The sequence below is a fragment of the Gopherus flavomarginatus genome, chromosome 10, assembly GCF_025201925.1.
Source record: "Gopherus flavomarginatus isolate rGopFla2 chromosome 10, rGopFla2.mat.asm, whole genome shotgun sequence".
NCBI classification, from domain to species: Eukaryota; Metazoa; Chordata; order Testudines; family Testudinidae; genus Gopherus; species Gopherus flavomarginatus.
The window spans coordinates 68,986,864-69,003,029 of record NC_066626.1 but is presented as its reverse complement, the minus strand read 5'-3'; the positions used below and the strand labels follow the sequence as shown (position 1 = coordinate 69,003,029).

The following is a 16,166-nucleotide window of genomic DNA, read 5'->3' as shown; positions in this document are numbered from 1 at the left end:
TAGGTAACCAGCCTGGAGAAGCCTCACCTGAGGCAGGGGGGAGGGGCACACCACAGAGATGGATTTTAGTTGGTTGGAGAAGTCTGTCAAACAAAGGACTGAAAACCTGTATAGTGACCACCCTGAAATAGGGGTGGGAGGAGTGATGTGTGGCTCTGGCCATGTTGAAGCACTAGTGTGACACACTGACCAAGGGGTGTGTGTGTGTGTGTGTGTGTGTGTGTGACCTTCAGCACTGTATCCATGTGGAAGATGGGTGATACCCTGGTGATCTAAGATCTGCATATAAGCTGTTCACTGTTGTAAGATACATTTTTCTCTGTAATGCTTTTGTTCTGAATATATAGTACTTTGCTTTACAAAGGGTAGCTGGTCATTGATTACCCTGTCATTTCCCTTGAGAGACCAGAGCTGCAAATGCCAAGTTAAATTCCAACCTGCTGTGCTTTACAGGAGGAATCACAACCTAAATCCCTACTCTAGAAGGAGGGCACTGTGGGACTCTGACCTGAGAAAGACGACAGCTAGAGGCCTGAGATTTAAGGAGGCCACAAAGGGGTCAGAGATGCAGTTACTTCAGGAACTATAACACTATTAACCCATCAGAGGGGTAGCCGTGTTTGCTGCTTTTACAGATCCAGACTAAGAGTCCTGTGGCACCTTATAGACTAACTGACATATTGGAGCATGAGCTTTTGTTGGTGAATACTCACTTCGTCAGATGCATGTCATGCTCCAATACATTTGTTAGTCCATAAGGTGCCAAAGGACTCTTTACTATTAACCTAGTTATGTGTGTCCTGCCTTGAACCTGTTAATTTTCCTGAACCAGGAGCTTTGTTTCAGAGCAAAGCTTCCACACCTGATTAGGGATTGGTGGTGCCCAACATGAGACACCTGACAAGGTACTTCAGAAGATCAGTGTCTGGAAACTTCTGAGGCTGAAGATCTGGCCCCTTTGAGGTGCCTCATATTGGGCACCTTAAAAAAAAAAAGCCAACCACAGACACACACACCAACAACTCCATTTCTGAAAATTTTAGCCTTGTTCTATTTCTAAGTGTTCCTATTAACACAACAAACATGACAGTTCTCCTCTCATAAGAGCTGGAAATTCAGACTTGATGAGACAACAATAAAGGGTGACAATGTAAGGGGGGTGGGGGCGGGTGTGCAGCAGGGGCAGGGAAGATCACGAGATGAATTACTAGTACACAAGCATGTTAGTTCCTAGTATTTAGATTTTAAAGCAGCAGCCATAGTGCAGGGGGGTTAAAGGAAGGCTGAGTTTTAAGGAGGGTTTTCTTTATATTCAATAAGCATTCTGGAGTCATGTTTGCCAGGAGAGAAGGCACAGCCCTTTTTAAGGAGACAAGCACTCAACTCAGACTGAATCAGAGCAGAGGCATGCCACTAAAAACATTTTCAGATACAGCTCCATTAACACCCTCTCACCTTGTTCAGCCATTCCACCCATTCCACATCAGGGAAGTGGACCTAGTGGCAAAGAAAAATAAAGTGATTACATCGCACATTACACATAACTATGCAGCTTTATGCAAGAGCTGCTGAGATGTGGAAACAGAGCTCAGGTTTGGAGGCATGCAGTCCATCACCACCGTGTCCCATGTGACTTATTACATTGTTACTTCTGAAGTGACATGAATTCAAAACAACTTCCACAAATTGGAGAATTGGTTTGAAATCAACAAGATGAAATGCAATAAAGACAAGTGCAAAGTACTACACTTAAGCAAAAACCCCAAATGCACAAATACAAGATGGGGAATAACTGGCTAGATATTATACTGTTGAAAAGAATCTGAGGTTATAGGGATCACAAATTGAATACAAGTCAACAACATGGTGCAGTGGCAAAAAAAGACTAATTCTGGGGTGTATTAGCAGGAGTTTCAGATGTAAAACATGGGAGAGAAGTGTCATGCTCTACTTGGTACTGGTGATGCCTAGCAGGAGTATTGACTCCAGTTTGTCCAGAACTGGACACAAGAGGAGAGCTACAAAAGTGACATGAGGCAAGGTCCAAAAAACAACAAACACCACACAAACCAAAACCCCAGGATGGATTAAAAACAAACAAAACCCCATGATTTTGGGAAAATAAATTAATTTTTTTTAAATTAAATCTTTTTAAAAATAAACCTGTTGAAAATTAAATCTGAATTTAATATAAAATGTTAAGAGCTTATGCAAACACATTTAAGATTTAATAAAACATTGTATATGCTGTGTGTTTAGAATGGTAAATGGAATTTAATGAAGGTTAATACAACTCTAATAAGCAATATATCATTCATCATTTTCTAACATACTAAAATATACAATTCTGAAAATATTAAGCTACATAATTGCATATATATACATACACACACACACACACCCATGTACCCTCCTAGATAGCCAAAAAAAGGGTACCAAATCTAATGTAAAAAGCTCTATTTGGCTGATATAACTATTAAAATATGTTGATTTACAACTAATGAGAATGCACCCTTCTTGAGAAAACAAGTACAAATGGAAAAGTTGATTAAAAATAGATTGAAGTCAAGGCTTTTCCACTTGATTTAAATGACAGACAAATCAATCCACCCTGAAAAAAACTGGGTGGTTTTTAAAAACAGGTTTGACGAAACCTGTCGAGGACGGGCTAGAATAGATTTACCTGGTTCTGCCTTGGTGCAGGAGGCTGGACTTGACTTCTCAAGGTCCTTTCCAGCCCTACATTTCTAGGCTTCTTTATACATACCACATAGCCTCTGGGCCCACTTACATGATTAATGTGAAAATTCCATAGCACCAACAATAAAGCAGCATTAGCAAAGAGTTCCCTTTCCCCTCTTCATTATGCAATGGGAAACTGAGAAACTCATAGAATCATAGGGTTGGAAGGGACCTCAGGAGGTCATCTAGTCCAACCCCCTGCTGAAAGCAGGACCCATCCCCAGATTTTTACCCCAGTTTCCCAAATGGCCCCCTCAAGGATTGAACTCACAACCCTGGGTTTAGCAGGCCAATGCATAAACCACTGAGCTATCCCTCTCCCCCCATAGATAATTGGAGATATACCAATCTCCTATAACTGGAAGGGACCTTGAAAGGTCATTGAGTCCAGCCCCCTGCCTTCACTAGCACAACCAAGTACTGATTTTTGCCCCAGATCCCTAAGTGGCCTCCTCAAGGATTTAGCAGGCCAATGCTCAAACCACTCAGCTATCCCACAAAGTGTAAACTAGTTGTGATCAGAACAGGGCCACAGTATATTGAGAGACAGAGAAAACTCAGTTCCATTCACAAACCACAAAGTAAATGTCTGAATCAGCCCATTGCCATGGTGGGAACGATAAACTATCTGAAAAATTGCAAGTTGTGACACATGGCCAGAATGGGTTAAGCATCTTGCAGGATAAGTGACCCAAATTCAACCTCTAGGGACATTTTAGATTATAGACGTAAACACTCCCTCCCCCCAAACAAAACAAAAACAAACACACACACATTGTTAGAGGTTCAATGTAACCAAAGGGTTCCTGTCTATGCTGCATTCTATTAATTCAGAGATCAAAAGGAGATCTTAACATTTAAATGAACAGTAAAAATAGTGCTAATCACTGTATTAATCTCTTTGAAATGTACAGCAAATCACTTGTGAATGGTGGAAAACAGCAACTGCCTTATGTTACTTCCTGTAGCTAATTACTGGTGATGCTTAGGAAATAGGTCTACTTCAAAGTCTCCATGATTGCCTATTGTTCACCTAAGGACTCTGAGCTGTCAAGAGAAGGCCTGGAACTTTATAAAGGTATCTTGAGTTCTGATCCTTTTTATGTAAGATCTGCTTAATGCTTTATGCAGGGGAAGCTTGAGATCTCCAATCCCATCTGGATCACCATGAATTTGAACATTGGACTATAAACTATGGACCAATACTGAAAGAACTCTTTGCAACTACAGAGTTCACCATCTCTACTACAAATCTGTTCTGAGATCTTCTTAAAATAAATTTTAGTTTAGTTAATCAGAATTGGCTGTAAGCATGTATCTGGGAGGTAATGTGTCTGATCCTTTGGGATTGGTAGAACTTTCTTCTACGGTGAAGATTTTCAGTAATTCTCATCATATTTGACTTGGTTGTCTGGGTGGAGGCCTAAGGCTGGGTTGCTTTAAATGAACTGTGTTTTGGCTCCTGAGTAATCAATAAGGTATTATAGATGCTGTCTGAGGCTAGCTTGGTGGATCTAAGTACTGGAATGACCACCAGCTTTGGGGATTGTCTGACCCACTCTTTGCAGTTTGCCCTAATTAAGTAGTCTTGATGTGGGCCCCTGGGATCCCAGTCACACAAGTATAAAAACATACATTTTTACACTCTTTAATATCCATGCCTCAGAGCTTTAAAGATGCTACCTGACTAACTCAGGCAGTAAAAAAAAACAAACAAAAAACAAAACCACAAATGAGAAGTCTATTGAGTAGCCTGGATTTATGCAAAAAACTCCCTTGCAGCATTTTCTCTCATAACCTTCTTCAGAAGTCAGCATTTATAACAGTCAAGTTTAATGGAAATTCACCAAGAATAAGCCGTGTTAGAAGGTTAGGGACAAATAGGAAACCCTTAGTTTAAAATCTCCTTTTAAACAAAGTCTGTCAGGTGTTTGGCTCTCAGGCCTGCATCTTATACCACCTCCCCTCAGCACCATTCAAGGTGGGGACGGTGATATACTGGGGGAGGGGAAGAAGAGGACAGCATGTCAAACCTATTTTTCCCTTGACAAAGTAGCCAAGCCATTCCTATATTTCTGTTGCCACCTTCTTTAAAAAGGTGGAGGCAATTTTCTTCCCTGCAGGAAACAGACAGCATCCCACTCTAAAGCCAATTACAGTTATCTTTAATAGAAAGAAAACCTGTTTGCACAGAGTACATGAAAAAAAATAAAGTGAAAGAACCACAGAACATGTAATAATTACAAATGAATTCAACTAGTCGACAGGACAAGACAGGCACAAAGCTAGTATTACAAAGCATGGAAATACCAGCTACAGTATAGATGAACAATGCTTGCCTCTCAACCTAAAAAGACTGGTCTGGTCTTTTTTAGCTGATCAGCTCAGAGAGTTTTAGCCCATGTCTCAATCCTTCTCATATGTACCCCATATACATACAGCCTAAAAAGGAAGTGCCTCGCCAATTGAACATATAGTACCCCATTGCGGCGGGTGTCCCATTGGAGAACAGAGAATGGCTTGGACAAATGTAGTTCATTTGACACAATTAGGTTGGCTTCTCATCGTTTTAGTTTCCATTCTGAATACTCACAAGCATACTACCACGTATGTAATTCAAGTCTCTATTCTACCCTCCCCCTTCCCCCACTCCCAACTGCCACCAAAAACCACTCACTCTTAGGGAAGATGATCAAAAAGTGGTTTGCCAAAGAGACTAACAAGATATTATGCAGTCTGTCATCTCATTACCATTCAAATGCATACAGCCACCAATATCAGGCTGTCATACAGACAACAGAACATTGAACTTCCCAAGATTTACAGAGTGCACCACTCTCACCAAACCCAAGGAAATCAGCAAAAAGAAAAACTTGGGTGAGCAGAGAAATGTGTGTTCCCACTGCAGGCTTGGCCAGAAATCTATGTCAGTTTTCAAAAAGGAAGGCATTTACAGCCTCTGAAATACTTCTGCCTTCACTAGTGATGCTCTAGAGCAGATACTTTGCATTGACTAGCGATGCTCCAAAATGCACTGCTGTGGGACATCACAAATATCCCGCATTTCAAGTGAACCCAGAAGAGCCAGTGGACTTCAGATGCTACAAGCAAGATATTCAAGAAAGCAAGTTAACATATTTCTGCACTAGAAGTCTGGTTCCCCTCACCTCTTGCCACCAGAGCTTTAGCAGTGGCCTTCACACATATTTTGCCATTCACTCTCACTGCACTTATTCTCTCACTGTGCTTTACAGATTCTCCTGAGATGTTCCTTGCTTCTGATTGCTTTCTGAGCATGCCAGTTGTTCTCACAGAATGAATTAAACAATAGTATTATGAAACACGAGCATTGGTTCTTCAGTATGGCCATGCAGTGCGGAGCACAAGTCCTGAGGTTGTGGTGAAGTGGAGGCACACAGCCATGGCAAACAGAGAACTAGTTTTACTGGGATCACTTTTCCAGGCATCTCACTCTGCTAAGCCCAGGGATTGCCAGGGAAGAAGTTTATGACTGTTTCCACACAGGCAGTGGGACAGTTTTCAGCTGCAACCAAACCATGTCATCATCATGCAATCAACTCTCAAATTATCACTTGCTGCAGTGAAGGCAGCAGCTCCAGTGGCTGCCCAGCAAGCACGGCCAACTCCCTCAGCAGCTCTCACCACTTAAATGGGATGCTGCAAAACTCTACCTGCAGAGAAGGAGGAAAGTGGGGGTAGGGCACCCAAAAGGAAGAAGAATAGGGTGAAGCCCTTCTAGGGAGCGTGACACAAAACAGAAGTAGATGTGGTAAAGAAAGGGAAGAGGTGCCTGCCCTGCAAGGCCCCACATGAGCACTAAGGTTTACCAAGGCTACGATCTTGATGTACTGTTTGAAACAATATTACATTGGAGCACTCTAGGGAACAAATGCACTCAATGCTAAACCAGGGGCTCATTAACAAGGATACAGAGCTTAACAACAACATGTACATCATTTTTATACTCATAATAAAAATTAAAGACAATCCTAGTTATATAAGAATGTTGGGACGTGAAATCTTTTCATTATACTATGAAGGAGGAAGCCCTGAAAAACCTTGATACCTACATAACTAAAAAATTGCTGAAAATACCCCTCCCACCAAAAATTAAATTAATAAACCCAGAAGAACAGAAGCCCTGGGTACAAGGTAGTGGTCAGGTTACTTTAATTGTACTCGTGCAAGCTATTGAGGAGTTTCTGTACCATGTTGCAGGATAGGCCTGTCTCACAAATAAATCTTTGTTAATTTTGCTAGTGAAGGCAGGTGTCTAGTTATCAATCTGTAGAAGCGATGGGTAGAATTAAACCAGGTTCTTCCAAAAACCAGCAGCATACCTTGAACTGAATCTCCTGGACAAGGATGGATATTCAGCCACAGTCAATTACATGCCAAGTTCTGATGACATAGTTGGGGTTGGTCCTGCAAGAGGGGGTGCAGCTCAGCACTCCCACCTTAAAAATATCCCAGTACAGTGGCACTGGAACAATGTTTAAGTCCTGACTTGCTGCTTACATCACCATCATGCCACCTGGAACAGTGCATTGCATTTGACATTGAGATTAGAATGCACATGCAGGAACTGGAAGCAGAATTTTCTACAGATTTCGCGCTTTCAAGATTCCCAGCAATTTGGCCTGATGCTTTCTTCTCTAATTAAGCCTGAAGAGTTCAACGAAAGCAACTTGGATTTGTCTGTATTTCAATGAATGGGTGTTGAAGATTTTGAAATGCAGTTTATTCAATTAACAACCTCAGAATTGTGGGCCTCAAAGTTCGGAGATCTACGGAGTGCACTTGAAGCTACCGAGAAAGATCATGAGGCCTCTATTCTGACCTGCTGGATGTCCCTGCCAGTGAAATTTAACTGTTTGAAGAAAATTGCATTTGCAATGCTTTCAGCATTTGGATCCATATACACCTGTGTGAACAGATATTTTTACACATGAAATCTGTTCTCTGTCTCTCTCGGAGCCGGTCACTGATCACTCAGAAGCCTGTGTGCAGCTTAAAGTATTCAAATATGTGCCAGACATTGGAAAACTCAGCAAGGAAAAGCAAGGGCAAGGATCACACTGAATTGACAAGATCTGCATTTAATTTTAAATGACCCTTCTTAAACATTTTAAAAACATTATTTACTTTACATAGAACAATAGTTTAGTTATATGTTACAGACTTATAGAAAGAGACCTTCTAAAAAAACATTAAAATGTATTACTGGCACATGAAACCTTAAATCAGAGTGAATAAATGAAGACTCACACACCACTTCTGAAAGGTTGCTGACCCCTGAATTAAAGAGTGTGAGGTGCTCAGATGTTATTGAAGTCATACAAATACCTAAAATAAACTGATTAGCAGGCTATTGGTGCATACCTCAGATGCACTGTGGGGCAAGGCTGAAGGTAGAATTCTCCTGTTAACACAGAAGTGCAGTTTTATTAGGTTTCTTAATATGAAACATGTTTTCAAAGTTACAATTAAAAAAAAATCTTTCATCCTCCCCCCCCCAGCGGAGCTCATGTATCACATTGGGTTGCTGCCACAGCCTTTTACAAGAAAAAGTTTAAAACTACATTTACAAAGATTTCAAGAGGCCATTGCCCCACGCCACCAATATCACTGAAAGCTAAAAAGTAACCTGAATCCCATGAAAATCTCTAATTTAAAGAACAGAGATCTTAACTACACCTGGATCCTGCAGTAGCTGCAAGCAGAAGAACATGTCTTTTTCCATTTTCTCACAGCAGAGTAGAGTGTCCAGGCTAAATCCTGTCCCCTAATTAACTCAGTTCAAAACTCCAAGTGACTTCAATGGCAGCAGGTTCTGACTGTGTAACAGCATCACATGCATTGCACAGATGGAGAAAGAGAGGCATATAAACAAGACATTCCTTTTACCAAATCTTAGAGGTGTAAACCCAGGATTAGCATCCAGGAACTCCCAAGCTCAGTGCCATACCAGAATTAGATGGCCTACATAGTATTTAAATTGTCAAAGTCAGTTTCCCCATCTATAAAATAGGGATGGCACTTGCCAACGTATCAGGAATGCTGAAAGTACTAGCAAGTGTTTGAAAAGAGCTTTGAAGATAAAAAAATACTTGGCAAGTGAAAAGACTATATACAGTTTTTTCACATCCACTCCTTCCCCAGCAGCTGGCTACACCTATGGCCATGACTACAAAACAGAGATTCTGACATGTCTGAAATGATAGTGATCTGTTCAAATATTACACAAGTGTTTGCCTGTAGGGTTCCCTAGGAATATGGATTTCAGCAAGTGGTACACAACCAGCACTATACACAGGAGGCGAAACCACTTTGATTTTAAGGGCAATTTTGCCTAAATAAGGAGTTGCCAATAGGCCTTTAAAAAGGCATTACACTGTACACCCAATAATGCGATGCAAGGAATTCCCCTAGTTAGGTTACATGTAGTTTTATATAAGCATGAGACTTAGTGAGCGTATTTGAACATTGTTGCCTGTATGCCATGACGACAGCTGATCAACATGGGGACCAGAGTGAAATTAAACATTTTGCAAAGTCAGTTTCCCTATTTTCTCTGCATTAAAAAAAAAAAAAGTGCCCACAATGTGTATGTTCATTCACACAGAGGGAAAGGAGATAAAAATCTCTTAAACACAGGAATATGTGGTTGTAAACCATTGAAATCAGCAGGAGTAGCATTAACTAGTTTTCAGTTGATGTCACTTTAAACAAAACAATTGTTTGAAGCCTCCTGCACTATACTATCTTTTATGTCTGGCATTTTGGGTCTACATCCCAAATTTGAGCCTCAGTACATTGAGAGCTGGGAAGGGCTATTTTCAAAGACCATTTTCAATTTTGCAGCTGAAAACTAATCTTTGTAAACATACGTGCACATGCACAAGGATAGGCTATAGGCTAAAGAGTAACTTTAAAGTCACTCTACATTTCCTACTGTATCAAAGGTCAATTTATAAACAAACTGTATTCTCAGAGATGGACTAAAGCCAGAACCTGACACCACAAAAACTCTCAAACCCTAGGTCTGACTCCAGAGTGAACTGACCCCCAGAGTCAAAGCAGGTGAATGGACTCCAGAGTCAAAATTCACAGCTCAGAGCCATTTTTACAATCTAGGAATCTTTTAGGTTGGTCCATTATAGGTCAGCTCTCAAAGCAGATACTTATTTAGGTTCAAGAGCTCTTACAATGCTAAGTGTCAGCCACATCTGAATGTAGGATACTTTTCTATTGTTGATTAGTCCAGTGTCCTGCTGATTGTTGCTGGTTAATGGAACTAATTACATGCCATGATTTTCTTTCCCTTTAGCCCTGTAAATTAGCAGGGCTCCCTCATCTGATCTTTCCGAGCTTATCAGAAAGCAATATTGTTCTCAGCCAAGGGAGGCCCATTACAGAGCACACCTAGGCCAGCACTGCAGTTTCACACTCAAGGTCTTGAGTAGAATTTACACCGTAATAATGTTGTCATAAACAGATAGTTAAGGGTTAATGTCTCTTTTACCTGTAAAGAGTTAACAAACAGGGACCCAAACACTTGACCAGGGGACCAATCAGGAGACAAGATATTTTCAAATCTCAGTGGAGGGAAGCCTTTGTTTGTGTTTTTTCGGTTTGGCTTTGTTCTCTCTCTGGGATCTGAGAGTGACTGGACATACCACAGGCTCTAATTTTCTATTCAAGTAGCAAGTGCAAGTAGAAAGGCGGTTTAGTCTTTTTAATTGGTTTTCTTTATTTGCAAACGTGTATCTGGCTGGTAGAGGTCTAATGTGTATTTGGCTGGAAGTATTTTAAATTGTATTTCTGCTGGAGGAGGCTTTTTCTCCAGTTTCTAGAAGCTGACAGACCCTGTAATATTCCATCTTGAATTTACAGTGATTTTCTTTATTCTTTTATTAAAAGTTTTGCTTTTAAGACCTGTCTGATTTTTTCCCCTTGTTGAGGCTCAAGGGAATTGAGTCTGTACTTAACAGGGAGGGAGAAGGGCAGAATCCCTCTGTTTTAGATTCACGGAGCTTGAATCTGTATATCTCTCCAGGAACCCAGGGAGGGAACACCTGGAGGGGAGGAGAAAGGGAGGGAAATGGTTTATTCCCCTGTGTTGTAAGACTCAAGGAATTTGAGTCTTGGGGTCCCCAGGGAAGGTTTTGGGGGGACCAGAGCGTATCAGGCACTGGAATTCCTGATTGGTGGCAGCTTATCAGATCTAAGCAGGTAATTAAGCTTAGAGGAATTCATGCTAGTACCCCAACTTTTGGACTCTAAGGTTCAGAGTGGGGAAAGATACTATGAGAAGTGTAATTCAATTATTCCTGCAACCCTAGCTTCTCACAATTTGAGCCTCATTCACACTCCCACTTTCAAATGTGGGAAGAGAGGGAGATTATGGTAAAGATACACCTTTATAGAGCTGTTCCTATCTGAAGGCTTTCAAAAACCTTGGGAGGAAGGGTCTAAGAAGAACTTTGAAAACATGGTCTAATAACCAGAAAGACAAATCTAAAGAGAAACTAAGCAAAGATGAGTGGCACAGAGGAGAGGAGAAATATAGCTAGGGAACAGTTGGACAGGGAAAAAAAAAAAGACAAAAATGGACAAAAGAAAAAGCTGGAAAGTGAGGCAAACTGAAGTTTAGAAAGCAAACTAGAAACTAAGTCTAGAATGTAAAACTGAACAAAGATTAGAAGGCTGAATAAAAACCACATATATGGAAGAGAAACAGATCAGAGACAGCAGGAGAAAGGAAGGTGAAATGTAAGTAGATGCAGGGAACTAAGATTAAAAAACTAGCATCATTTGACAAGGAAGTTCTGTTTTTAACCTATCAGAATTGTCAATCCCAACCATTCAAAAATCATGAGTTAAGCCTTAAAAGGAAAAAACACAGAAACCACCACATACAACCATAACACAAAGAACAACGCCTCCCCCACCAACAACTTGTGTTCTCTCTTTACCTTCTAGCTGAGGAGCTTTTAGGGCTCACTTGCTTATATTTTCAAGCTTTTCTCCACAACCATGGAAACTAGAAACTTATGTAAAAGAATACCACATTGTTAGGTCTGTTAACCAATCTCATATCATATTTTTAGAATGTTTAGCATTCCCCACACTTACGGTAATTTGTGTAACTATGAATTAGATTCCCACCATGCTTTTCACTTATGCCATGTTTCAGTGCATAAAGCAGGTAAACTGTACAACTTCCATTGTTTCTGTATGCAAAACCTTTTAGAAATGATACCAAATATAAACAGGTTGCAAGGTTGGTATATGTACCTATGACCAAAGAAATTATTAGGAATAATTGGTGCAGATGCCTTGGTACCCTGAAAACAAGTTATGAAATGATGTAAGAAAAGGGATTAAAGGGTTTGTGTTATGAGGTAACAGCTGGGGAGTTTTCTATGTATTGTAAACAAGTTGAGCATAAAAAAGAGTAGAAGTAGTGAGTTTATAATTTTGGAATAGAGAAGAGCTGCAAACCTGTTTCCCCAATTTGGGTAAAGTAATGACCCCTTCTGTATTATGCTAATCCGATTAATAAAACACCAACTGAGCTGAGTTATCTAAACTGAACCCTCTTACAAAATGATATTCTCAAGGAATCACAACTCTCTTCATTCCATCAGCTGGGACTTGAAGACATGAGTCTCAGGATGTTTGATGTGATCAAGTAGCAATAGTTGGCAACAATGCATTGATTAATCTTTCCAGTTGTACAGTAACTCCTCACTTTAACATTGTAGTTATGTTCCTAAAAATGCAACTTGAAGTGAAACGATGTTGAACAAATCCAATTTTCCCATAAGATTTAATTTAAATGTGGTGAGTTAGGTTCCAAAGAAATTTGTTGGGGGCAGACAAAAGGCATTATACACTGTACAGTACTGCAGTTTGGAAGTGCCCCTGGCTTACCCCACACAGGCACAGCCCGCTGCAGGCAGGGATGCTAGGAAGCACCTTCACAGCAGCAGCAGCTTCCCCAGAGAAAAAATGGGCACCAACTTTGCCAGGAATGCTCCAGGTCAACCTCTTCCCATCCCTGCTCCACTCCAGGCCCACCTCTTCCCACCCCCACTCCACCTCCTCTCCAGAGCACACTGCATCTCCGCCCTTCCCCCCCCATGAAAGTCCTAAGTTGGGAGGGACAGGGAGGAGGTGGAGAAGAGGAACTTGTGCAATGCTCCCTTGTAAAGTCACTGCTCTTCCACAGAATTTTTACAAGCAGTGGACAGAGCAGGCAACAAATGATGTTATAAATGAGCATGTTCCCTAACTGAGCAGCAATGTAACTTTGAAACAATGTTAAGTGGAAGGACGGTAAGTGAGGAGTTACTGTAGTCATATTGGCAAAGGCTCCACAGTAAATCAGAAATCCCACCTACAAATGGAATGCTGGGGCCAGCATTCAAAAAAGAGGCAGAGAATCCTTGTAGGGCAGAAGCATTAGTTTTATTTAAAAAACACTGGACCCAGTTCTGTGAGGTGCTAAGCACTTTCCTCACCCACTGAAGGCCACCAGAGCCTTCCAGGATTTGGGCCATTGCCAGGTCAATTTACAGCCCAAAATGTAGCCTTTGTATGACAGTTTGCTACATGTTTCTACCAGTGGAAATGCCTCTGTTTATTTATTCTTTTTGAATAGAAATGGAAACAGTTTATTTTCTAAAGGACAAAACATTCCCCTGCCGCATGTGTAAGCAAACATAACAGTATCTGGCTAGGTCAGAAAGTAATGCTGACTATAAGAAAAATTGACTAATCAGTTGTCATTATCCAAAGAGAGACCTTACAGAGAATAAGCCACCAAAACACACAGTTAGGAGTACATTTAGATTTATAGCATTTCAAGTTGAATAATTTAGAAATTGGTAAACTACAAACAGATTTCTGTATTAGTTAAGTTGTAACTTGACAGCGTCAGTTTGTTAAACATGTTATAAATGCGGAAGTTATTACCTTTATGGGGACTGGAGGTTAATAGTAGCAGAGAATAGGAAATATATTATTTTTTGGATGAGCAAGATTCTGAAATAGATCGCTGAGACTGGAGGAAAAATACTTAACACAATGCATCCCAGCTATTTCGATAGTGTACATTTGAAACAGGGTTCACAAGGGGAGGGGGTGGAGAGAAGAAAGAGGGAAAGGCATCATCCCCTACCTGTTACATATATCTGTGAGAGAGAGAGAGAGACTTTCACTAAAATTACAGCTTTCAGATTAGTATTCACATTACATAGTAATGTAAGTAAGATTTTTTTCTGGCTTAAGAAGCTACTGTTGCCTTTATTTCACCTCTCACAACTCAATATCCGGGTACATATTCCAGTTTATTTAAGCAAGCAGGAGAGTATCTGAATGTACAGATCCAGCATTAATGCTTATTTTCCCATGTGTTGCAAGCAAGCAAAGGTAACACCTGACATTTACAAGGGCCTCAAAATAGCAGCACTCTTTATCAAGAAGTCTGATGTAATTTACTTACACCACTCCTTTTGTAGCAAACACCACCATATGTAAATAAGTTGAATAGATGCATAAAGGCAAAGCCATATGCCACCATATGATCTAATGACAGGGAGTACTTTCCAGAGAAAGAACTAGACACACGCTGTCAATACCTTCATGTGGGAACTAATTGTTTTGGTTGCTATCCCCCAAACTGTTGCACGAGTTACACTTTACAGGACACACGTTTTACAACAGCTTCTCATTTTATAAAAAGGAATTTTAGAACAATGAAGTTACTTGGGACAGATCGTGCATTAGGAAGCCCTTTCTATTGGGCAGATGTAGTTCAGGGTAATGGGACATCAGCAACTGAAGTCACACTAACATCTGAAAGTGTTTTCCTTACTATGGTTATAAGTAACAATTGCTGAAGTTGAAAGACTTGAGAGAAAGAAAAGAAATTTATGTTGTACATTTCAGAGTACATGTGTATAGCCAGTTTTGCTGTTTCCTCTGTATATAGTTAGCTTAAGCAGCTGTTTATGTGGGTCTTTCCCACAACAAAGCAGAAAAACATTTTAATAGGGAGAAATAGAATTGTAAAGCTGTAGAAATTCTCAGGAAGGCTTAAGGGCAGATATAGTACCTCCAACTGACTGTATGTCAGGATAATGGTGTCCCTATTTCAGGGTCAGGCAAAACCATGGGCAGCAGAGAACTATGTCAGGGTACATGACTTAGTTTTACAAGTCCGAAGTACAATAAGATGGCCAGGATGGCCCTGCTTCTGGGGGAGCTCCATCACTTCTGGCTCCCAGCTGACTTCCCCGGCAGAACTGACTTATCCCAGCCCCAAGAGATTCCCCAAGTATTTCAGAATGAGAAAACTGACAAGTATTATCCAAGAAGTTTCCCCAACAGAGATACCGCCCCTCTTCCCCAAACCTGGGCCCTACTACAAGATCCAAGCCCCCTTGAGAGAAATGCCACTCAAGCTACCGAGAGGGGGCCGAGGTGTGTCATTTGAAGCCAGATTTCCAACATGCAGGAGCTGCGCTGACCCGGGGTTCCCCTGCAGCCTGCGAAGGCGACACTGGCCGTTCGCAGAGCGAGGAGCTCGACTCGCCAACGCACAACCCAGCCGCTCCCGGCCCGACCCGCACTCACCCACGCAGGCAGGTGCTGGAAAGCGACGCCCTGGTGTGTCGCCTCCTTCTCCTCCTCCGCGAGCAGCCCGAACGCCGCCGAGAGCCGGGATCGCTTCCCGCGCCGGTTCCACCGCCACCACATCCACAGCACCAAGCCCGCCAGCACCCAGCTGGTGCTCAGCCCCAGGGAGCCGGCCAGGTACACCGGGGCGAGGCAGAACAGCGCCCGCGCCACGAAGGCGCCGAGCTCCTGGAGGAGCCGGGGCGGCTCCTGCTGCTCTTGCCCGGCGGAGGCGCACGGAGCTCGCCCGGCCCGGGCCCGGAGTCCTCGCGGGCGGCAGCCGCTGGCTGCATGGCGGCTTGAGCCGAGTCTCGCTCCCCCAGCGCTCGGTACCGGGCGCCCAAAGTTAGTGCGGAGCGGGGCACCGGCTCCCTCGCGCCTGCTCCATTCCGGACTCCGGCCGCCCTCGGCTCTTAGTGCGGGGCGGGAGCCGCTCAGGTGCGGACACACGGGGCTCCCGGCGGCTCCGCCCTCCCCAGCGCCTGCCCACGGGCTCCGATAGGCGCGGGGGCCACATGTGCACCCTGCCCTCTGCTGCCCCCTGCAGGGGAGTCTGCCCCCGCCTAGGGAGCAGGCTGGGGCAAGGGGGCAGCAAGGGATGTGGAGCTGCTGGGGCAGGAGAGGAGCCCAGGAGGGGGAGGCCTGGTTTAAATAAATCAGGTGCCTGGGGAACTGAAGGGATGGGGGCAGCACGGGGGCAGGCAGGTGAGACAAGG

The 16,166-nt window shown here is 42.5% G+C and overlaps 1 protein-coding gene across 1 annotated transcript in view; it reads right to left on the bottom strand.

The window, feature by feature from the left end:
- Positions 1 to 15,743, bottom strand: part of ESYT3 (extended synaptotagmin 3) — a 61,663-nt gene extending 45,920 nt beyond the window's left edge. Inside the window, 3 exon segments of the mRNA XM_050916668.1 lie at positions 1,456 to 1,497; positions 15,409 to 15,692; positions 15,695 to 15,743. Coding sequence (XP_050772625.1) covers positions 1,456 to 1,497; positions 15,409 to 15,692; positions 15,695 to 15,743 — 375 coding nt within the window.
- Between the last annotated feature and the right edge of the window lie 423 nt (positions 15,744 to 16,166).